General features: G+C 46.8%; 1 protein-coding gene across 7 annotated transcripts in view; it reads left to right on the top strand.

Annotated features, from left to right (window-relative positions):
- The window catches only part of TMEM184B (transmembrane protein 184B), a 269,118-nt gene that overhangs the window by 106,221 nt on the left and 139,295 nt on the right, over positions 1-23,602 (top strand). For all 7 annotated transcript variants that reach the window (XM_029590165.1, XM_029590170.1, XM_029590168.1 and 4 more), the window contains one exon: positions 17,817-17,907. In XM_029590165.1, the coding sequence (XP_029446025.1) occupies positions 17,817-17,907 (91 nt within the window). The remainder of the gene's footprint in view (positions 1-17,816; positions 17,908-23,602) is intronic.

The following is a 23,602-nucleotide window of genomic DNA, read 5'->3' as shown; positions in this document are numbered from 1 at the left end:
CTGCTGCCTCCTCTGTGCAGGACCCGTGGGTTTCCACTTCCTCCATGTTGATCTCGTACATTGTGAAATCAGCATAGAGAAAGTGCTACTCTTGCACATTACCAAAGATTACATGTGCCAATCAGTAAAAAGTAATTTATTTCTTTTTTTTTACCTTTGCTGTCTGATCTTAGTTTTCTAATCCGTTGGTCACAGGCTTTTTTGTTCCACCTCCCCTTTCTTATTTTTTTGCCAATTCCTTTCATATTGTCTTTTTTCTATTTCTTTTCTCTCCATCTATCTTCTTCCCTCAAACATTCAGTCAGGTTCTCATTCTCACATACTTGCTCTCTCTCATACAATCATTCATACAGTCTCTCTCTTGCACATGCTGTCTGACTCTCACACACCCAGGCTCTCTCTCACACCCACATGTTGTCTTGCTCAAGCACAGGCTCTCACTGTCACATGCTCTCTCTCATACAATCATTCATACACAGTCTCTCTCTTGCACATGCTGTCTGACTCTCACACACCCAGGCTCTCTCTCACTCCCACATGCTGTCTTGCTCAAGCACAGACTCTCACTGTCACATGCTCTCTCTCATACAATCATTCATACACACAGGCTCTCACTGTCGCATGCTGTCTCTCTCACACACAGACACACACACACACACACACACAGGCTCTCTCACATGCTGTCTCTGCAAACATTCAGGTCCTCACTCCCACACACAATCGCTCAACTCACCTCACACACGCACACAATCGCTCAACTCACCTCACAGACGCACACAATCGCTCAACTCACCTCACACACGCACACAATCGCTCAACTCACCTCACACACGCACTCTACAGGCCCTCAGCCGCTCTCTTACCTCTGGGCCTCCTCTTCACGGGTCGCTGCAGGATGGGCTCTGCAGCGGCCCTGATCTTCTCGGGCGATCGCGGCGACGACCCTGCTACCGGGCCTCCTCCTCTTCTTACTCGCTGCAACAACGCGGCTCCTCTTCTGGACGCGGCTGACGCTCCTCCCCCTTTCTGCCCGTGCGGCTTCGGCAACATTTTTCTTCCGGGGCCGCATGGGCAGGAAGGAGGAGGAGCACCTGCACGTCTCGACGTGACCTTTTTCTTCTTCGGGCCGTGGTGAGGTGAGCTCCACCACGGCCTTGCCGATCTTCCTGCTGTGTGCCTGTGTCTGCGGCACACAGCACAGCGATATTTTACTGCTCAGCCGCCAGTGGGATGAGCTCCACCGGCGGCTGCATTGGCTCCCACTTGCTGGTGTGTCACGTGCACCGGGCTTGCGCGACACACTGGCACACCTCAGGCGACACACCAAAGTGTCACGACACACACTTTGGAAAGCTCTGCTCTAGGGGGTCAAGATCCAGAATGTCAAGCAAATTCAGCACCACTGGCGTGACACCTGCAGGGAGGTGAAAGAGAAAGCAGGAAAAATTGCGGCATCACGAAAACGGACAGGTGGTGGACCTGCTTGTACTCTGAGATTGACTCCCCTGGAGGAGCTGATCCTCAGAACTCTGTGCCCAGAGGCACTGGATGGAGAGTCTGCACCCGATGGGTGTGACTCGGGTGCACCAGAAGGTACAATTTTCGAACTGACTACCATGTTTGCATTGTTTTTCTTTTTCTGGTGCTTGGGTGATCAGCATAACCAATCATTGACCGTTTTATCCATTGCTGCAGCAGCAAACATGAGCACTCACAATATGGATGAGATTGTGGATGGAGATTCACTCTCCTTCCACGCCTGAATTCATGTTCCCCGACATTACAGATGAGAACCCTCCCACTGAGCGTGAACTGGTCGAGGAGATGCAGCCCGCGGAACATTGGACACTGACATTACGGGAGAACACCCCTCAAACACAGTCGGTGGAAACTACAGGAGCTCCACTAGAGCAGCAGGAAGAAGTGGTTGGCATGCCCATCGTCTGCCTGGATGAGCTGGCCAACAACATGGTGACCGACCTGATTGAACAGCAGCAAGGTCACAACACTGCTGTTGCAGAGAGGTGGACTGGAGTCAATCGGTCCTCCAGCAAATGCAGCAGGAGAATGCAGAATTCCAGAACATGAACTCACTGGTGGGCCAACTGGTTGTGGTCGTGGAGACCTTAACCAAAGCCTTCATGTCATCAAACCCACAGTGACAGTTTAATATTTTTTTCTTTTTGCAATAAAATAGTAGTGTGTGTGTTAAAGGCTGCAATGTCTCATTCCAGTGGTTTTCAAGTTGTCTATTTTATACCTTCCTATGTTTTATTTGACTATGATTAAGCGTTTCCCCAAGCGGGGGAAGCCTGCAAATAAAAACACAGGAGATAATGGCACAACCTCAGAATTTCTTCCCTTTTCTTACTACTTCCCCCAACCCCTAGATATCGCTACCTAGACACCCCTGCCCCTCGCCTGGTATCTTTAACTACCCTCTCCCCAATTCCTACCCGACTGTGGCATTTTCATTGTCCTCATCCTCTCCCCTAACCTCTATCCACTCCATATTATTTTGTCCTTACACATTACAGGAACACCACTGGAGGCTGGTGCTGGTCATAATACTGGAGAGCCAACAGGCAAGCATAAAATTTTGAAATCTTTATTATTTGTTTGAATTATAAAACTATTTACAAATATATATAAAAAAAAATAGGATGGGGGTTGGGATGGAGGACAGGGATTGTGTAGGTTTCCCTGGGGGACGAGGAGGAGCGTCACTGGCGTGGCAGTGAGGGCCACTTGGCCGGGGTTGGGACAGGACCAGCAGCGATTTGAGCTCCTGCTATGGATGACAGAAGCTCCAATCATCTGCTGCTGGCCTTGTACCAGCTCTGCCAAATTGGCCCCACATACACCAGGAGCCCCTTGCATTGTGTCCATCTTGCAGTCCAGCCAACTGAGCAGTGCGAGCACAGCATCCATTCATGCCTCAATTGAAGGCCTTCCTTCCTCACCAGGCACATCCTCAGATGCTGCCTCTTACTCCTGCCAATTGCGGGCCGCAGATGGAGCATCAATGGAGGGCTCCTCATAGTCAATGACGACTACCGCCTCGTCTCTCCAGGACATGGGGCAGGGAAATGGGTGAGGTCTCGGACCATGGTGGTGTTGGGGGTGGCTGAGACTGTAGAGGTTGTTCTTCTTCCAACTCCTTCTCTGAGCTCAAGGTGTCTGAAATAGGAAATAGAACAAAGAGTTGGGGAAAAGGAAGATGGAAGGAAGGTGTGGTGGTCAAGATGCATTGATTTCAAACAACAGATATAAATAAACCTTATTTCTACTCACAACAATAATTTTATTGGGGAAAGAGAAGTCAATGGACTAGCATGCCCAGCAATCGCTGTTTTATCAATTTAAGGGATCGGATAATCTGCTGTAATTCCTAATATACTCACCATCCAGCTGCCCACGTCTGGTGCGGAGGTCCAGGAGCCACTCCTTCTCCTCCCGTCACAGACACCTGGCCCTGTTTTTCAACGCCTCCACCTGGTGGCAGGAATTAAAAATGCAAACATATATACATACAGTAAATAATGCAGAGCCTGCACCTCACACCAATTTACAATTCAAGCTACCAATCTAGGCCTCCCCCATACTCATCTCTCTAGGGTAAGAGGCTTGGGTGTTTAATGTCGCCCTGAATGCCAGCCAGGCAGCAACTGCTTTTTCTTGGTCCTGCCGGTGCCCAGGGCAAAAGAGGTGTGCCTCATCCTCGATAATGAGGCAGGCTAGAAGCCGCACATCGCCCTCAGTAAAATTTGGCAAGTCGCTTCACAGCATGCTGCCAAAAGTTCCGCTCAAAATGGACGTTCGGGGATGGGTGTCATAAGACATGCGCACTAGGAACTGCATGTGAGGAAGAGAAAGGATGTCCAAGTCTAGAGAGTTCGTTAAAGGGGCCGGACGTGGGCATCCAAATGACAAGGTCGGCAGGCCAAGTTTGGCGCTTTTAAGGGACACCCCAGACTTAAGCGTTCATTCATGCAGCCCCTCATGGACGTCAACAACCACGGCGTCCCTTCAAGGCGCCGGACTTGGACCGTCGACATCAGGTTGTTTGGATGCCCAAGTCCGGCGCCTTGAAGGGATACCATGGACATAAGCACCCAAGTTCAGGGCGTCAGTAAGGATGTTAAGGAACTACATTAAACCACAGAAACACTTGGCTGTAGAAAAGTTATTAACTAAAAAGAAATCAGAAAACAAAGATAACATTAGAAAATCCTGGAACAGCCTTCAGTGCCTCTCAGACTCCAATTACAACTCCTGAAATAGAAAACACAAAAGAATGGATTTAGATTGGAAATATCTTAGACAGAGGAGAGGGGTTATTTGTAAGACTTCTATGAACCTACATGAGAAATACTCATCAATTAACTTTCGGTGAACCTCCGAGCCTTGCACTGTTGTCTGCTTCTGCAGCTGGTTGTACAGGTGGATCTGGGGCCAAGTTTTCGGGGACCTCCACTTCCAGCCCAAAGCGCAATGCGAGGTTATGTAGCATGCAGCAGGCCATAACAGTGCATGCAACCTTTTCAGGACTGTACTGTAGGGCACCACCTGACTGGTCCAAGCATCTGAATCGTCCTTTCAGCATGTCAAATATCCGCTTGATGACAGACCTAGTGCTGGTATGTGCCTCGTACCATCTTTGACGCAATGTACGGGACCAGGAGCAGAGTCAGCACCCATAGCTTATAGCCGTAGCCAGCTTCACCTATAAAAGAGGTAATAAATATTGTATCTTTGACACTGACAAAACACCAGGAAACATATGCACCACAATAACTTGTACTTGTGCGTTCCTCCTTGCCACCTGGTTCTCTATCAAGACTTCTGATACCTACTGTTACTTACTGAGCAACTAGCCATCACCATATTTCCCTTTGGGAAAATCTGTTCCAAGCGAGGAACGAGCAAGGATGTAGGAATCATGGCAGCTCTCCGGATACCTCAAAACTACATTCAGGATCAGTTGACTGGCGTCACATACCACCTGCACATTCATCGAATGGAATGTCTTCCAATTGCAGAATGCATTCTCCTGTTTCAAGCTGGGAGTAAGTGCGATATGGGTGCAGTCTGTTGCACCCAAAATATTGGCCATCCCAGCTATGTCAAAGAATCCATGCTGGATCTCCTGCAGTTGCACTGGGTCCACTGGGAAATAAATATACTGTCACATACGTTTCATCATAGCCCTCAAGACTTGTTCAAAGTACCGAAGTGAGGACTGATTCATCCCGCAAACCAGTCCGATTGTATTCTGGAAACTTCCTGTTGCAAAAAAATGCAGCATGCACAGAGGTTTCGCAAGCCCAGGAATCGCATGGTTGCGAGAGGCAATGGGATCAATGTCATTGCGCAGGTCCTCGTACAGGGTCTCAGTTGTTCTAGAGCTGAGACTGTATCCTCGCACTCCTTCAGACTCAGGTAATCCTAGGAGAGTTGTGCATGGCCGAATAACACGCCTGCAGGGTCTCTGGATGACTCCGGGCTGCACCTGGAAACATAATATAAGACATGCCATACTGGGTCAGACCAAGGGTCCATCAGGTGTTTTTCTAACAGACTAACCACATCCTCAGCTTATCACAGCTTATCAAAGCTGTGTGCTGGCGGTATACAAAGGTACACGTTTCAAACAGACCCAGAATTAAAGGGCTCCTGAAAAGGCCCTTGTTAGTTAGACTCCAAATTAATAAGCGTTCAACTGTAACGCATCTGTCACAGACATCCAACTCCAGGGTAGCTTGATGGCCCAGAAATTGGACATGCAATTGACAGGTTTAAATAAAAATTAGAAAGAGGTAGTCATTTGCTAATCTGTGACTGCTCTGCGTGGTCTGCATGGTCCTCCGGTCTTCTGTTGTTGGCAGGGTTATTTGCTATTGCCTGTGTAGTTGCCCTAATTCTTACTCGCAGACGCAAAAAAGTCAACACGACAAGGAAATAGTATCCATTAGGAAAACAAAAAAGCAGGAAACCCTCAAAAACTGGCAGCTACTAACACAATAACGCCAGTATAAAGCAGGTGCAAAATTTTGAAAGCAAAAAAACTCGCTAAAAATGCACAAAATTTCGGTGCACGTTACTGCATCAGGTACTAATACCTAATTGGTGTATTTGAATAAGATTTACATGCTATTGGCGCTATTCCCTGTGCACAGATTTTGCGCACGCATTATAGACACATTAAATCAGATATTGTATTCGTGTTCCCTCTGCACTCGAAAAATGTGCGTTCAACTGCACGCTTTCCGCCACGCTAAGCCGAACGCCCAATATTGCATTGGCCCCTAAGAGATTCAGCTTGTGACAATTTGCTTTTTCTCATGTATCTTATATATTTATTCATCAAAAATACAAAATGGATGATTTATCACAAAAGATTTTTATGAAACCTCTCAAATCTCTTGAAAAGACCCCAAAGCAACCTATTAAAACAAATTGCTCCACTCAATCAGGTCAAATATTTTTTCATCACACAGCACGCATCTCTTATCATCAAATAAACCCCATGAAAGATATCTAATCATACCCTTCTAAAATAATCCATGTATAATATGTCCATGGTCATACTGTCTTAGAATCTTCAGTGTTCAAAGCACAAAATTAACATTCTAAAACATCCAAATCCTATGTTCAGTTATATGTTCATTTTATTGATTGTTGAGCACTTCTACTTAATTTGTAACCATCAAAAGGATCATCTGACATTCATCGAAAGAGCTCATATGATAGGATGAAAAACATTAGACCACTTTCTAAGCAGTTATTTCTCCTTATAGCAGCACTTCACTAGCCCTTGGAATGGATAGGTAATGTTAAAGAACGTATCAGCTCTCAGTCCAAATACTTCAATCAGTGTAATTATGAAAATGTATCCCTCTGTCCAACCATTCGACTTGAAATCATTGTAGTTAATAAATTGCTGCTTCCCGACGCTGCAGCATTTCAGATGTACCCCTGCCTGCATCAGGGGAATTCTTATTCAAAAAAGAAATACAAATCAAAATACATGCATAAAGTACATAGAAAAAAACATTCATCTTCCGAATCACTCACCACTCTCATCAGTTAAAATGTTCCACGAAACATGGCGCTACCACACTTTCTATAATGTCTTCAAAAATAATTTTTAAATACCCACTGTCCCAATGACAGGGTCTGTGTCTCTCTGATGTCATTGCATAAAGCTCTTATTTCTTAAAGTAATTGATTCGAATGCAGACTTGAAAGAGGACTTTCTAATCATTTTATAGAAGAATCACATCAATTGCTTTAAGAAATAAGCGCAGGCAGGGGACTAACAATCTGCTTGAGACAGGTTGAATCGCAAGTCATTTTCCTTTTAAGGAACATAAGTATTTAGATTGCAGACCCCCTGGAGGGGCAGCATTACTAATACACACCAATGGTGTCCAGCTTACTAAATATCAATTTTCTGCAGTGCTTAGAGCGGTCCTAATACAAGTAAGTTGGGACCCATTCATTCAGAATTGGTGCAGCCACCAGTGTAGTCCAAGCAGGTCTTCACATAGAGACTATACAGAAGATAAGTAGATGGAGGTCTTCTACAGTGAATTTGTATGTTAGACCAATGAATAACTATATTCAGTGTTCAATTTCTTTGCAGGTCTGCCCCAGGGGTGAAGGACGGTCCGAATTGTGGGACACTCCTTTTTTTCATTGGGTAGCCATGATGGCCAAAGATCAGCCATATGGGTCTCACTTGGATCTGGCCTCACATGGAGGTCCTTATTTGCTGGATGGGGCAAGGTGGTATGCGCTGGTATCCAATGCAAGTTGGGCATTTGTACCTGGCAAGATGCTATAGTAATACATATGGGTGTCAACAACTTGGATAGATTTTCTTACAGGCAGGTGATCCAGCATATCAGGGCTGATTTTGCTAAATTAGTTTCTGTTTGCGCATTTTTTGTGGTCAGAGATCTTACCGCAGATCAAACGGTGTGACTTGAAACTGTGAAAGACAGACTGTAAAAAAAAAAAAAAAAAAAAAGTAAACAGGTGGAAATTTGGATGCAGAAGTTGGGAGGGGCAGCAGATTAGGCACGAGTGGGCCAATACACAATGTGAGGAATTTTACAGACTGGATAGGATACGTTTATCTGACATACGCCGGGATCTGTTTAGCAACACTTTACTGGAGGTCTTGGAAAGAATTTTTTGCGTGCCTATATTCACAGGCTGCAGCTAGGCTTTTTGGAGGGCATAAGGCAAGCAATACACTGCCTCATGCCTTTGGCAGGGGTACCCAAGCCAGGTTTGGGGGGGGGGGGGTAACCAACTTTTGGATTGGGCAGAGGAATCTATCGGTGAATTCTCATTTGGGGATGGTAGTTTGAATACAGTTTGGGCATGTTATGCCTGGAAGATGGCTCCCTTGCTTGGAAACGTGGCGGGGAACTGGATACAAGAGGCTGTCTTGCTTGGCTACAGTTGGATGGCAGTAAAACAAAGCCTCGGTAATGTGTGTTTAAGAGGTTATTCCAGCTCGAGTACACAGATAGGATTCTATGATTAGTTTAACAAATCTGCAGCCTTTTATATTCACTTATCTTGTTTACTTTGTTTTATTGCCTGGTTTAGTCAAAGGGACTGAGATGGTTAGGGGGGAGAGAAGGGGATATCCCGCTACCAATGTTATTTAATAGACCTCTATCATATCTCCCCTCAGTTGTCTTCTCTAAGCTGAACAGTCCTTAACTCTAACCTTTCCTCATAGGGGAAATCACTTCATCCCCTTTATCATTTTGGTTGCCCTTCTCTGTACCTCTTCTAATTCTGCTATATCTTTTTTGAGATGATGTGACCAGAACTGCATATACTCAAGATGAGTACACATCATGGAGTGATACAGAGGCATTTCCTAGCATGTAGCCAGATGGACTCAGGACCAATGAGTATAGTATACTCCTGATAGCAGATGGGAGACTGAGTCAGATTTCAAAGCTGACGTTAGCCTACATATACCCGTGCAGGAAGCTTAGCTCTTCAGCATTTCTCCATCTCCTAAAACAGATAGGGATACTTCCACACACTAGAATAGTGTTAGCAATTTATAACAAAGAAGAAATAAAATTTACCTCAAGAAGACAAGCCCCGCTCTCCTGTGGTGATACCTAAGGGTCCCTCCCCCAGTCGAGAATTCCTGAGGTGATTTCTGAGATCCCTCAGAGGTAAGCCTCTGTTCGGTAGCCGGCTCCCAACGTGGACTTAGCCCCCAGAGTGGCTGAGAGGCAGCGGGTGCAGAATAGAGCGCGGCGGTGAAAGTAATTCCCTCTCCCCCTGCAGCCGGAGACCGCCCAGCACAAGACTGGGAAATGCCGAGACCAGGTAAGGTAGAAACATCTTCTAAGTCTCCTGTCTCCGAGGCTCGAATAGCCACACAGATCGTCCCTTCCAGCGTGTGTTAAATCGGGTTGAGCAGCTCCGTCTGAGCTAGACCCCTATCCGGTGCGAGGGTCCATCCACTTGGAGACCCTCTGGGGGGGTCCCCATCTTGCCTGCATGCTTGTTGGCGCCATTTCTCCCCCTTGACCCACAGTATTGTCTGCACAACTGAGCCGTGCGCACAGTGGAGCACACATCTGTGCCGTGCGCACAGCGACACACATAACGGTGCCAGACGCATAGCGACCCACACAAAAGGCCCGAACGCACACATACCGCCGGGTGCACAGCGGCGCACACATCTTGCGCGTCCTGCACGCACATCGTCGGCGCACCCGGAGCACACAAGCCTCCCAACGAGCATACCATCGCGCACAGACGAGTTTTGAGTCACTCCACGTGCACAAATCATGGCACCGCCGGCCAAGAAGGCCAAGGGACAAGCCCTCTGCCCAGCCTGCCACCTGAGAGCTGCGCAACCTGAAGTGGGCTCCACCTTATGCCAGCAGTGTGAAGAGGCTCAGGGGGAGCCTAAGCAAGGCCCCCACGGCCAGTAGAGGGATCCGGTTCCACTAATGATAGCACCCTGGATTTCTGTATATCCGAATCGGCGCCTACACAGGAAGGCACCTCGGGGGCCTCCACCATAACCCCGCCTGGATTCAATATGGACCCAGGGACTTTTTCCTGAATGGAATTTTTCAAAGGGCTGCAAACCTTTGTCCAAGCGCAATCGGCACCACCTGCAACACAGCCTCAGTCTCCACCAGAAGCACAAGACCTTCCAAGCACCTCTTGGACCTCTCGAGACGTGCCCCAGCTAGGCAAGAGCCTCCCTACAGGGGATACAGACACCTCGGGGGACGAGACTGACTCCCTTGAGGAAGGGGAAATCCCTCCAGGGATGGAACCATACTGAACCATGCTGCGATTCTTCTCCAAAGACTAGTTACCAGCCCTTGTGTCTTTGACCCTGAAGATGCTTGCCATTCCAGGCACGGGCACCACAGCGGAGCCGAAGACTTAACCCCGTTTTGTTGTCTCTGTCAGGCATCATGCTATTTCCCAATGTTGCAGGCCATCAACAACTGATTGACCTGGAATGGAATGCCCCGGAGGCCAGCTTCAAAGGAGGATGGGCATTAGAAGCCCTATATCCCCTGGAACCCATGGCCAAGGAACTCCTACGGTTTCCAAAAGTGGACGCTATGGTCTGCGCAATTCCCAAGTGCACAACCAATCCCGGTCGAAGGAGGAGTGGCACTCAAGGATGCCAAGGACAGACGTCAGGAAGCCATCCTTAAACAGACCTTTGATGTAGCAGCAATGACCCTGCAAATTACTTCTGCTGTGCCGTAGTAACACGTGCCTGCTTGCTTCTCTCCAGAGACGCAGCCACGTCTGGTGAAACATTAGAACCGGCGATATCCTTCCTCACAGATGTGACCTCAGACCTAGTGCGCACCTCAGCCAGGGGCGTCTCCGCCATAGTGGCAGCCAGAAGACAACTATGGCTCCGAAATTGGTTGGCCGATTCGACCTCCAAAGCGAACCTTACGAGAATGCTTTTTAAAGGATCCCTCTTGTTCAGAAGTGAATTGGAGAAGTTAGCCAACAAATGGGGCGAATCTCCAGTACCTCGTCTACCAGAGGACAGGAACAAAAGAAACCAGCGCTCCTCCCCCTGAAGAACCAAGGGCAGAGGACCCAGCGCTTTAGACCGTACAAGAACACATACTACCAAGCACCTCACGCCGCAGGCAGGTCCCAGTCCTTTCAGAACACACAACAAGAGGGAAGCAGGCTCAGGTACAGGCTCCGGCCGCACCCCACAATGAGAATCAGCAGACCCATCCACAGGAAGAAGTCATGGGGGGGGGGGGGCAGACTTACCCTCTTCTACCAAAGATGGGTCGAGATAACATCAGACAAGTGGGTCTTAACCATCATTCGAGAGGGATACTATCTGGACTTCAACAGCATCCCTTCAGTCAAATTTATGAGATCACCGTGCCACTCCTTCTCCAAGAGGACGGCAGTGATGTAGCAGTAATGACCCTGCAAAACTACTCAGCCTAAAGGCGATAACGCCGGTGCCCACGCACCAACAAAATACTGGTCACTATTCCATCTATTTTTTCGTTCCCAAGAAGGAAGGAACGTTCCGGCCCATCCTGGACCTCAAGACTGTCAATCGTTACCTGAGGGTACCACACTTCTGCATGGAAACACTATGCTCTGTCATAAGGGCAGTACAGCCGGGAGAATTCCTGACTTCACTGGATCTATCTGAAGCCTATCTCCACATTCCGGTCCATCACGACCATCAGCGCTTCCTACGCTTTGCGATACTGGACCATCATTACCAGTTCCAGGCGCTACCCTTCGGACTAGCTACCGCCCCCTCGGACCTTCACCAAAATTATGGTAGTAGTGGTGGCAACGCTGAGGAAAGAAGGAATCCTTGTTCACCCTTACCTGGACGATTGGCTGATCAGGGCAAAATCTCCAGAGGAAAATCACCAGGCGACCACCAGAGTCAAGAATCTGCTGCAGAATCTCGGGTGGGTCGTCAACACAGCAAAGAGCTGCCTGCAGCCCTCCCAATCGCTAGAGTACTTGGGAGTTCGATTCGACACCAATCAAGACAAGGTTGTCTTTCCCCCTCCAAGGAGAAGGAAATTGATGGGTCAGCTACGAAAACTGTTGAACTATGCTCGCCCCAAGGTATGGGACTACCTCCAAGTCCTCGGTCTCATGACATCAACCCTGGAAGTTGTTCTATGAGCAAGGGCCCACATGTACCCACTACAACGATCCTTATTGTCACGATGGAATCCGACATCCTAGAACTACTCCATTCACCTCCAGCTACCAGCAGAGGTTCGGACCCAGCTCCAATGGTGGCTACAGGAAGACCATCTGAGCAAGGGAGTAAAACTATCCCCACCGAACTGGATCTTACTCACCACGGATGCAAGCCTGTGAGGGTGGGGAGCCCACTGTCAGGAACTGACGGCCCAGGGACAATGGGACAAGGAAGAGGCGGGATGGAACATAAACCGGCTGGAAACCCGAGCAGTCAGACTAGACTGTCTACAATTCAGCCACAGACTCCGGGGCGAGTCTGTCAGTCATGTCGTACAACGCCACTACAGTTGCCTACATCAGCCACCAGGGAGGAACCAGAAGCTAACAGGTTTCCCTGGAGATAGACCCCCTCATGGCATGGGTGGAAACAAACCTGCAAGGCATCTCAGCCTCACACATCATGGGAAAAGACAATGTCTCTGCGGACTATCTCAGCAGAGAGAGTCTAGACCCAGGGGAATGGACGCTGTCGACCACAGCCATCCAGTTGATAGTAAACCGCTGGGGAACCCCAGCCATGGATCTACTGGCAACCTGGTCCAACGCCCAAGTTCACAAGTTCTTCAGCCGCAGACGAGAACCGCAATCCCGGGGAATCGATGCCCTCATCCAGACCTGGCCACAGGAAGACCTGCTGTATGCTTTTTCCCCATGGCCACTACTGGGAAGGATCATCTGCAAGATAGAGCACCACAGGGGACTAGTATTTCTAGTGGCCCCGGACTGGCCAAGAAGGCCATGGTACACAGACATGCGAAGACTTCTTGCGGGGAACCCTCTGTGCCTACCTCCACACAGGGACCTTCTCCGGCAAGGACTGATCCTCCACGAAGAGCCGACTCTATTTTCTCTTATGGTCTGGCCCTTGAGAGGACTCGCTTGAAGAAAAGCGGATACTCTAAGGCAGTAATTGACACCTTGCTCCGAGCACGCAAGTTCTCCACATCTCTAGCTTTACATACGAATATGGAGAGTATTTGAAGCCTGGTATGAAGACCGCGAGATCCTTCCGCGGACAGTGAAATTTCTCATGATCCTGGAATTTCTGCAGGACGGCTTGAAGAAGGGGTTGTCCCTCAACTCACTCAAGGTTCAGGTGGCCACGCTGGCCTGCTTCAGAGCCAAAGTGGATGGCACCAGCCTATCAACACATCCAGATGTTTCCCGCTTCCTGAGAGGGGTCAAACAAATCCAACCACCATTAAAGTGGCTGGTGCCCCTATGGAATCTGTCTAGTACTAGACTTCCTAGCAGGAACTTCCTTCAGACCAATACGCGCCCTGTGATTACGTCTCCTGACCTTGAAGACTGCATTCCTAGTGGCAATATGTTCAGCCCGTCGTATCTCCGCGCTTCAAGCGTTATCCTGTCAGGAACTGTTCCTCAGGTTCACACCAGGAGTCATTCAGCTACACACTGTCCCCTCCTTCCTACCGAAGGTGGTTTCTCAATTTCATCTAAACCAAACCATCTCGTTGCCATCTCCAGATGAGCATAAGGTCTTGGAAGACTCACGCCTTCTTCGCCATCTAAACATCAGCAGACTCCTAATCTGATACCTGGAAAGATCAGAATCTGTGCGAAAGACGAACCAACTATTCGTCCTTCACAGCGGGAAGAAACATTGGTCCTGAGTTCATCTAGCTACACGCTAGGAAATGGAGAAATTACTTACCTGATAATTTTGTTTTCCTTGGTGTAGACAGATGGACTCAGCACCCCGCCCACGGCTGCCCCGGAATCCGGGAACCTTGGGTGAAAAACCCCGAGAACAAGAGATGCATGAGTAAGCCAGGTATTACCCCTAGTTCAAGACACCCATAGTTGTCGGCGTTATCCGGTTGAGTGCACTGGCGGTCTCCAGTTGGAAATCAGTTGAACCAGTCCTAGTTAATCAAGTTAACATAAATCTACAATTGCTCTTCGAGGAGAATACTGAAGAGCTAAGCTTCCTGCACGGGTACGTGTAGGCTGATGTCAGCTTTGAAATCTGACTCCGTCTCCCATCTGCTAACAGGAGTACACTATACCCATTGGTCCTGAGTCCATCTATCTACACTAAGGAAAACAAAATTATCAGGTAAATAATTTCTCCATTATGATATTCTCTATTTTATTCTCCATTCCTTTCCTAAAAATTCCTAGCGTTTTACTTGCTTTTTTGGCTGCTGCTGCACATTAAACAAAGGATTTCAGCATACCAACGATGACTCCTAGATCCTTTTCCTTTTCCTAATGTGGAACCTTTCAAGGTGTAGCTATAATTTGGGTTATTCTTCCCTAAGTGCATCACTTTGCACTTGTCCACATTAAATTTCTTTTGCTATTTGCACATCCAATCTCCCAGTTTTGCAAGGTATTCTTGGAAAATTTCAAAATCCTCTTGTGATTTAACAACTTTGAATAAATGTGTCAGCAAATTTGATCATCTCACTTGTTCCCATTTTAAGGTAATTTATAAAAAAAAAAAATATTAAAAAGCAGTGGTCCCAGAACAGATCCCTGGGGCACCTTTCTCCATTGGGAAAATTTACCATTTAGCCCTACTCTGTTTTCTATCTTTTAACTAGTTTTCAGCCCACAATAGGTCACAGCTGTATTCCATAGTTGTGGATCTATGCTGGTACAAGTTATTTTACGAAAACACTGCAACAAAAATCCATATCCCATTGAATTTGACAACTTAAAACCCTGTGAAGAATGCAAGGCCCAGCCTGAAATTACCATTCCAACTTATACAAGTACTCTGTACCTTTGCTCTGCAAACAGCAAAAAACGACTGTTAGTAATTTTAAACTTTCTCTCCAACACGGTAACAAATGGAAGCAAACTGATTTCTCCTCTTACCTCAAATTACCCTAGCTGCACTAATTTGAATAAATTGTAGCTTCTTGATCGCAGCAATTGGCATCCCTATCAACAAAATATTCCATTAATCTAATGCCTCAGGAATTAAACATGAAACCACTGCCTGGAAAGCACAATCATCTAGATAGGGCTTTACTTGCCTTACCATTCCTAATTGCAAGTAAGCACACAGAACCATCTGAGAAACGTATGGTACCAAAGAGAAGCTGGAGTCCATGACTCCATGCTTTTAACACTCTCCAAAATCTCTATAACTGCCATCCAATATAGTCTGTACCATGCAGTTCTCCAAGTCGCCAAACCTTCCTATTTCAAGAATTTCGGTTTAGGCCTTATTCAAAACCAGTTTACTAGCATTCATCCAACAAGAAATCTTGGTCAAAGAGTTACTAATTAGATCAACAGTTGCAGCTATGCTTGAATCAGTAGGCACCAGAAATTGAATGCCATCTGCATAAATATATGCAGTGATATCCTGCTAGGAAGTCTAGTACCATGGCCTTCTTGGCGTGTTGGTCTGAAAAAGATCAGCCATAGGACTTATAGAAAATGTTAAACAAGGATGAAAGGCAGGAGCCCTGAGGAACGCTTGTCTGTAAAACCATTGATTGCAAGTATGTCTGCCACCTGCACCACCTGTCTTTCCTTTCAAAAAGAACGCAATCCAGACTAACACCTGCTCATTCAAACCTGCCTGCTCACATCTTTCCGAGAGAAACTGGTGGCCTACCAGATCAAACTTTCTGGAAAGCTCCAACAGGATAAAAAATATTGATCAATCAGCATCAAGGTAGCAAAAGACATCTGCTAAAGATATCATTACCAAGTCTGTGCCATGTCCAGGTCTAAAACCTGACTGCCTATCTAACAAACCTCCAGAACCTTCCAAAAATTCTCATAAGAACTATTTGCCTTAACTACTGTAACTCTTTATTATAGTTGTACAGTGGCTAATTTGAATTGGATGCAGCTGCTCCAGATTACAGCAGCTAAACTCTTACTAGGAGCAAAATAATCAGAACATGTTACCTTCTTACTAATCGAACTTCATTGTCTTCCTGTTGCTTTTAGGAGTAAATTCAAAACTTGTTTTAAATATCTTACAGGGGAGTTCCATATTTTGCAGATTTTACTTCCATTCCATTCATCAGAGGCATTATGTTCTTCTCAATTGGATTTGAGTATTCCTCCACATTCTAGAATAAGGATGGAAACCCACATGTTTGGAAATGGTTTTATAACTGTTTAGACAGCTGAGCATCAATTTCTCTTTCATAGGTCCTCTGAAATTTCTTTTGATCATAGCATGATGAGTTCCCACTAACTTTTATAGTGGAGATCAAGCTGAAAACCTTTTGGACCTTTATGTAAGACGGGATGCCCAAACGCAGTAATTCAGATTTACTCGCAGGAGGGGGTGTTACCCAGCTATTTAAACATCTTATTCTAATTAACCAATTGTGCCAAAAAAACTTGGGGGGGGGGGGGGGGGCTTGCATAGTATTACACACATTGATCCTGAATTACTTATTTTTCCTACTTTGTACAGTATTATGTTTGAAGAAACATGGAATTTAATTTATACCTTTTTATTGGACAAGGAAAGACTGGTTTCAGTTAAACAAAGGTATTATGATAAGCACTTGCAATTCTCATTATTGCGGCTCACAAACTTTTTTCTTGGTCCTGTTTGTTACAAAAAAAAAAAATCCTATACCTTTAACGGTTTGGCATGTACTATGTTTATGTAAAATATCTAACCATGCAGAATACTGGTCTCACTCTCTCGCTTTTTCTCTTTCTCGCGCGCTTTCTCTCTATATAAATTAAGAGAGTGTGAGTGACTGCTGATCAAACTTAATGGAAGTACCTTCTCTGAACCTTCTTTACCAAAGCTTTTCTCCCATGCTGTCTATGGGAGTCAGATGGCTTAGTAAATAGGCCCCCCTCTTTTGCTATACCATTATTTGGTTGCATCCTCCCCTTTTATCTGGTACCGAGTGTTCTATTGAAATTTTTACCCTGCAATAAAGGCATTGGAAAGATCTATGCAAGAGGAATAAAGTATATTGAATTGTGGATGCTTCAGTTGGGAGAGTGACTTAGAAATATGGCAGTGAAAAGGCTCATGGAATGAGACTGAAGTAGAATTGAACAGCGGTAATTTATATTCACTAATATGAGAGTGGTGAAGTCGTTATCTTGGGATGGATGTATGAGTGGGTATATATGGTGGGGAGTAATTGTTTTGTTTTAATACATTTGATATATGTTTGGGGTCAAATTTTGTGAAACCTGATTATGTGATAGTCATTACCATGTGATTATATATGTTTGTACTATGAGTCTTTGTTATGAAAAGAGATATTGAGACATTTTTAAATTTTCAAATGTGTAATAAAATTGTAAAAAATATATATATTTATATATGTATTAGTATTTTGCTCTCATTTTGTTATATAGTCTGACTGGAGCACCATCCAAATCCTGCTGAACTCATGCTCCCCCCCATGTAACTCATTTCCTCTGTCTAGGAACATTTTCACGGTGGTAAAGGAATACTTCTGCTTTTTGAAATACATGAACAGTTTTTGAATTGGTGAATGTTTTCAAACCATCTTATGACTTTGTCTATTTTCTCTTTCCAGCTTTTGTGATTTACAACTTCTTGAGCCTCTGCTATGAATACCTGGGAGGAGAGAGTACAATCATGTCTGAAATCAGAGGGAAACCCATTGAGTTAGTACCATATTGTTTTTTTTTAATATTCCTCTTTACAGTACAAAGCGGAAACAAACATAACGTTCCATACACAATTCTGCCCTTTGTGCATGAACTGTCTAATGGTCCAGTCAGCTGAATATATCAAGGTGATAAACAACTTGAAAGACAACCCATAAAGATAGAGAAAAAAAAAATCAAAGGTGTTGCCTGTGTATGAATATATAGAGTTGTGCTTGTAAGTTTACATACACATGGTAGAATTTGTAAGATGTATAGCAATTTAAGAAAACATGAGTGACTAGACAAGATACATGTCATTTTTAATATTTCAAATTAAACTATTATGCATCGCAGAATAGCACAATCATTAAACAAACCAAAGCAATAAGGGAAATAAAATGGTCCTGTTCAAAAGTTTGCATATCCTTAGTTATTAATATCATGTATCAATGTCTGTTTGGTCAAAGGGACTGAGATGGTTAGGGATTAGTTGTGAATAAGGCCCTTTATTTTCTCACAGGACAAGCAGAATGGTAGTCCTCACATATGGGTGACATCACAGGATGGAGCCCAATCACGGAACACTTTTGTCAAAGTTTCTAGAACTTTGACTGGCCCCTACTGGGCATGCCCAGCAAGGCACCAACCCTGCAGCCAGCAGGGGTCCCTCTTCAGTCTTCTTTTTTCCGCGCAGCAGTAGCCACGCGGTTAAGGAGCTTTGCAAGGATTCCTGACAGGAATTTTCCTCACGGAATTATTTAAAGTTAAATTGCCCAACAGGGGTCCCTCCGTTAACTTTTTTCAGTCCGCGGTACTCCGGTATGTTTTTACCCGTTTTCCGTCGATTACCGTCTAGTTTGGCCCTTGCGGCCTACTGGCCGACAACTGTACCACGGCTCTATTTTTCTATGGTCGTGGCGTCTGGGTTCAGTCAGTGTCCTGACTATACTTGTACCATTTCCATTACAGACCCGCATAAAGTCTGTGTAATGTGTCTTGGACGAGAGCACAATGTCTTGACCTGCACCAAATGTGCCCTAATGACACCAAAAGGTCGCAAGGCCAGAATGGAGAAGATGGGACTTCTCTTCCGTGCTCAAACCCCGACTCCGTCCATTGCATCGAAGTCATCTGAACCGTCAACGTCGCACCAGCATCATCCACCGACCGGTGACCGCCGGGCGTTGATCACTTCCCAGCCTTCGACACCCTCTTCTTCCCCTCAGGACCGAGGGGATCGTAAGGCGAAACATCGCCATCGGCACCGAAAGTCTCAGACCATTGAGGCATCGAAACCATTGACCTCTCCATCATCCAAGCTGCCGCCAAAGAAACCCCGTCCAGAAAAGGCACCGACCTTTTCGGCGACTGGAGCATCGGGAGCCGCGACTCCGCCTTTAACGGTGGTCCCTCCGGCTATGCCTCTGCCTCCTTCTGTTCCGGAGCTGGGGCTACTTGCTCCAGGTCTCCGAGAAGAACTGGACCAGATGGTTCAGGAGACCATCGACAAGGCGATGCATCGACTCCAGGTTCCCCTAGCACAGATATATGTGCCGATAGTGGAACCGAGCACCGACCCGATTCCAGCAGTATTGGCACCGCTGCTATCGAGAATGGAAGCGCTTATTGCCGCTTTTCTACCGTTGGACCCCGGGTCACCGATGGCTCCGGTGCCCTCCCTGCTGACTTTATCATCGGGAGGAGAAACACCATTCCGCATTCCTCCATCGGGAGTTCTGCCTCAGCCATCGAGATCGATACCAATATCTCCATCTGCGCCATCGAGCCATCCATCGATGCCTGCGCCAGGGCCTTCATTACTTTCATCGGTGCCTCTGGTTATTCCTCAGATGCCTTCAGAGCCTCAACCGGGGACCTTCAGGTATCCAACTACCCTGTCCCTCTACAGTTCCTAGAGCGACAGGTGCTGATCCTTATGATACCTGGTCTGATGATTCTTCACCAGACACCGATGACTTACCCTCACCACGTTCACCCACTGAAAGTAGAAAGCGTTCTCCTCCAGAGGACCTTTCTTTCATAAATTTTGTGAAGGACATGTCTGAATTGGTCCCCTTCCAGTTACTGAAGGAACAGGACGACAGACATCAGATGATGGAGTTGCTTCAGTTCCTGGACGCGCCCAAGGAAATCACCTCCATCCCCTTTCCATCAAGTTCCTCTTGACCTTCTCAAAAAGAACTGGGAGCATCCTGGCTCCATTGCACCAGTCCACAGGAAAACTGACTCTACCTACTTGGTGCAGTCAGCTCCAGGTTTTCAAAAGCCTCAATTGGATCACCAGTCTGTGGTGGTTGAATCTGCGCAAAAGAAAGCAAAAAGGTCCAAAACTTATACTTCCCCTCCCCCGGCAAGGAACAGAAGTTTTTGGATACCATTGTTCGCCGAGTCTTTCAAGGATCAATGCTGATCCTCCGAATTGCTGCTTACCAACTATATATGACCCAATACAATAGTCATTTTTAAGCAACTACAAGACTTGACAACCTCCATGCCTCAGTCACTTCCAGAAAAGTTCCACACCCTACTTAATAAGGGTTTGGAGGCAGGCAAACATGAGATTAGATCATGTTATGATATCTTTGACACTGCAACCAGAGTATCTGCAGCCGCTATTTCAGCAAGACGATGGGCTTGGCTCAAGTCTTCAGACCTTCGTCCAGAAGTGCAAGAGCGGTTGTCCAAACTCCCCTGCATAGGAGACTATCTCTTTGGTGAGCAGATTCAAAAGACAGTAGCTGAACTAAAGGATCATCATGAAACTCTAAGACAGCTCTCTCTGTTTCCTTCAGATTATCCTTCTAAACAGCCTTTCTGGAAGGACTCTAAAAAGTCTTTTTATAGACCAAAGAAGTCCTACCCACCAGCAGCTAGATGCCATCCTCGAGACCATTCCTCAGATCACAGTCTCATCAAACCCGAAAGCAAAAGCCACAGACAGCCCCCCAACCGGGCCCTGCTTCTGGTTTTTGACTCTCGCATAGAGAGCAGCAGCCAGATTCCATTAGCAAATGTCCCAGTGGGAGGCCGCTTGTGCCATTTCAACAACATATGGCAATCAATCACCTCGGACCACTGGGTCCTAGCAATAATTGATCAAGGCTATCATCTCAACTTTCGCTCCATCCTGCCGGATTCCCCATCTCTAATGACGTGGAGAAACATCCGACTATTCTTTGCTCCTGGAACAGGAGGCCTCCCTCCTACTCCTGTCTAGAGCAGTAGAACCAGTACCATCGCCTCAGCAAGGTCTCGGATTCTATTCCCGGTACTTTCTAATCCCCAAAAGATCGGGAGGCGTCCAATTTTGGATCTACGAGCCCTCAACAAGTACCTCCAGAGAGAAAAGTTCAAGATGGTAACCTTGAGCTCCCTGCTTCCTCTTCTTCAAAGAGGAGACTGGCTCTGCTCTCTTGACCTCCAGGACGCATACACTCATATTGTGATAACTCCATCTCATCGCAAATTCCTGAGGTTTCTCGTAGGCCCCACGCACTATCAATACCAAGTGCTTCCATTCGGCCTAGCATCTGCACCACGAGTCTTTACAAAATGCCTCGTCGTGGTTGCCGCCTTCCTCAGGACTCAAGGTGTTCACGTCTACCCCTATCTGGACGACTGATTAATCAGGGCTCCAACTCAGCAGTCCGCTTTGTCATCCCTACATCTCACCTCACACACTCACTTCACTCGGATTTCTCGTCAATTACGACAAATCCTCCTTAGTCCCATCTCAAACCTTATCGTTCACTGGGGCAGACTTGGACACCTTACAGGCAATGGCTTTCCTGCCTCGACAACGAGCCCCCACTCCTCGTGTCTCTGGCACAACAGCTGCAGTCTCAACGCTCGGCGACTGCTCATCGTTCTCTCATTCTTCTAGGACACATGGCGTCCTCAGTTCAGGTCACACCAATGGCCCGCCTGGCCATGAGAGTCATGCAGTGGACTCTAAGGTCGCAATGGACACAGTCCCTTCAGCCCCTGTCGACCATTGTCCATGTCACCGATTCACTCCGTCTGTCTCTCGCCTGGTGGACAAATCGCATCAAACTTCTACAGGGCTTGCCCTTTCAGGCGCCAAACCCTCAAATAACTCTAACCACCGATGCTTTCAACTTCGGGTGGGGAGCCCATGTGGCCGATCTCCAGGCACAAGGTTCCTGGTCTCCAGAGGAAGCCAAACACCAAATAAATTTCCTGGAGCTTCAAGCAATAAGATACCCTCTCAGAGTATTTCAGGATCGTCTCTCAAATCCAAGTCATCCTGATTCAGACGGACAACCAAGTGGCCAAGTGGTACATCAACAAGCAGGGAGGCACAGGCTCCTTCCTTCTGTCAGGAAGCTGCACAGATATGGGCGGAGGCCCTCTCCCACTCAATGTACCTCAGGGCCACCTACTTGCCAGGAGTGGACAACGTGTTGGCAGACAAGCTGAGTCACACCTTCCAACCGCACAAGTGGTCTCTAAACTCCTCAGTAGCGAAGTCCATCTTCCAAAAATAGGGTTATCCTCAAATAGACCTCTTTGTGTCACCCCAGAATCGCAAAGTAGGGGTTCCCTCCACTTCCTCTTCTCTCAAAGACTCTTGTGAAGTTACGTCAGGACAAGGGAACCATGATCCTGATAGCACCTCACTGGCCACGCCAAGTGTGGTTTCTAATACTTCAGGATCTCTCCATCCGTAGGCACATTCCCTTGGGAAAGGACCCGCTTCTGATCACTCAGAACGACGGGTGCCTTCGCCACCCCAATCTTCATGCCCTGTCCCTGACGGCATGGATGTTGAAAGGTTAATCCTTCAACCACTTAACCTTTCTGAACCGGTTTCCCGTATCTTGCTTCACGGAAGCCTTCCACAAGAAAATCGTATTCCTACAAATGGAACAGGTTCACATCATGGTGCTCTACGCAAGCCCTTGATCCTTTTACCTGTCCAATCCCAAAGTTTCTAGACTACCTCTGGCACTTGTCAGAGTTGGGTCTTAAAACTTCTTCCATTAGAATGCATGTCAGTGCGGTAGCCACCTTCCATAAGGGTATTGGGGATGTCCCTATCTCAGTACAAACCCTTGTCACACGATTTCTGAAAGGCTTGCTTCACCTCAAGCCTCCACTGCGTCATCCGGCCCCTTCTTGGGACCTCAACCTGGTTTTGGGTCGGCTCATGAAACCACCATTCGAGCCTCTCCAATCCTGTGAACTTTGCATTCTTGCATGGAAAGTGATTTTCCTTTTGGCAATCACTTCGGCTCGCAGAGTTAGTGAGTTACAGGCCCTAGTTACCTATCCGCCTTACACTAAACTTCTGCAGGACCGGGCGGTACTTCACACTCACCCTAAATTTTTGCCTAAGGTAGTATCAGAATTTCATCTCAATCAATCTTTTATACTACCTACCTTCTTTCCCAGGCCCCATTCCAACCCAGGAGAGCAGGCTCTGCATACCCTTGACTGCAAACGGGCTCAAGCGTTCTACCCAGACCGTACAGCTGCCCACAGAAAAAGCACTCAATTATTTGTATCTTTCCATCCTAAGAAATTGGGGCAGCCTGTGGGTAAGCAGACTCTCTCCTCCTGGCTAGTGGACTGCATATCGTTTTGCTATCAGCAAGCAGGCATTCCTTTTCAAGACCGTGTCAAAGCACACTCAGTGAGGGCCATGGCAACTTCAGAAGCACACCCA

This window comes from Rhinatrema bivittatum, chromosome 2 (assembly GCF_901001135.1).
Source record: "Rhinatrema bivittatum chromosome 2, aRhiBiv1.1, whole genome shotgun sequence".
Lineage (NCBI taxonomy): Eukaryota > Metazoa > Chordata > Amphibia > Gymnophiona > Rhinatrematidae > Rhinatrema > Rhinatrema bivittatum.
The sequence above is the reverse complement of the archived record's forward strand: the minus strand, read 5'-3'. Positions and strand labels throughout refer to the sequence as shown.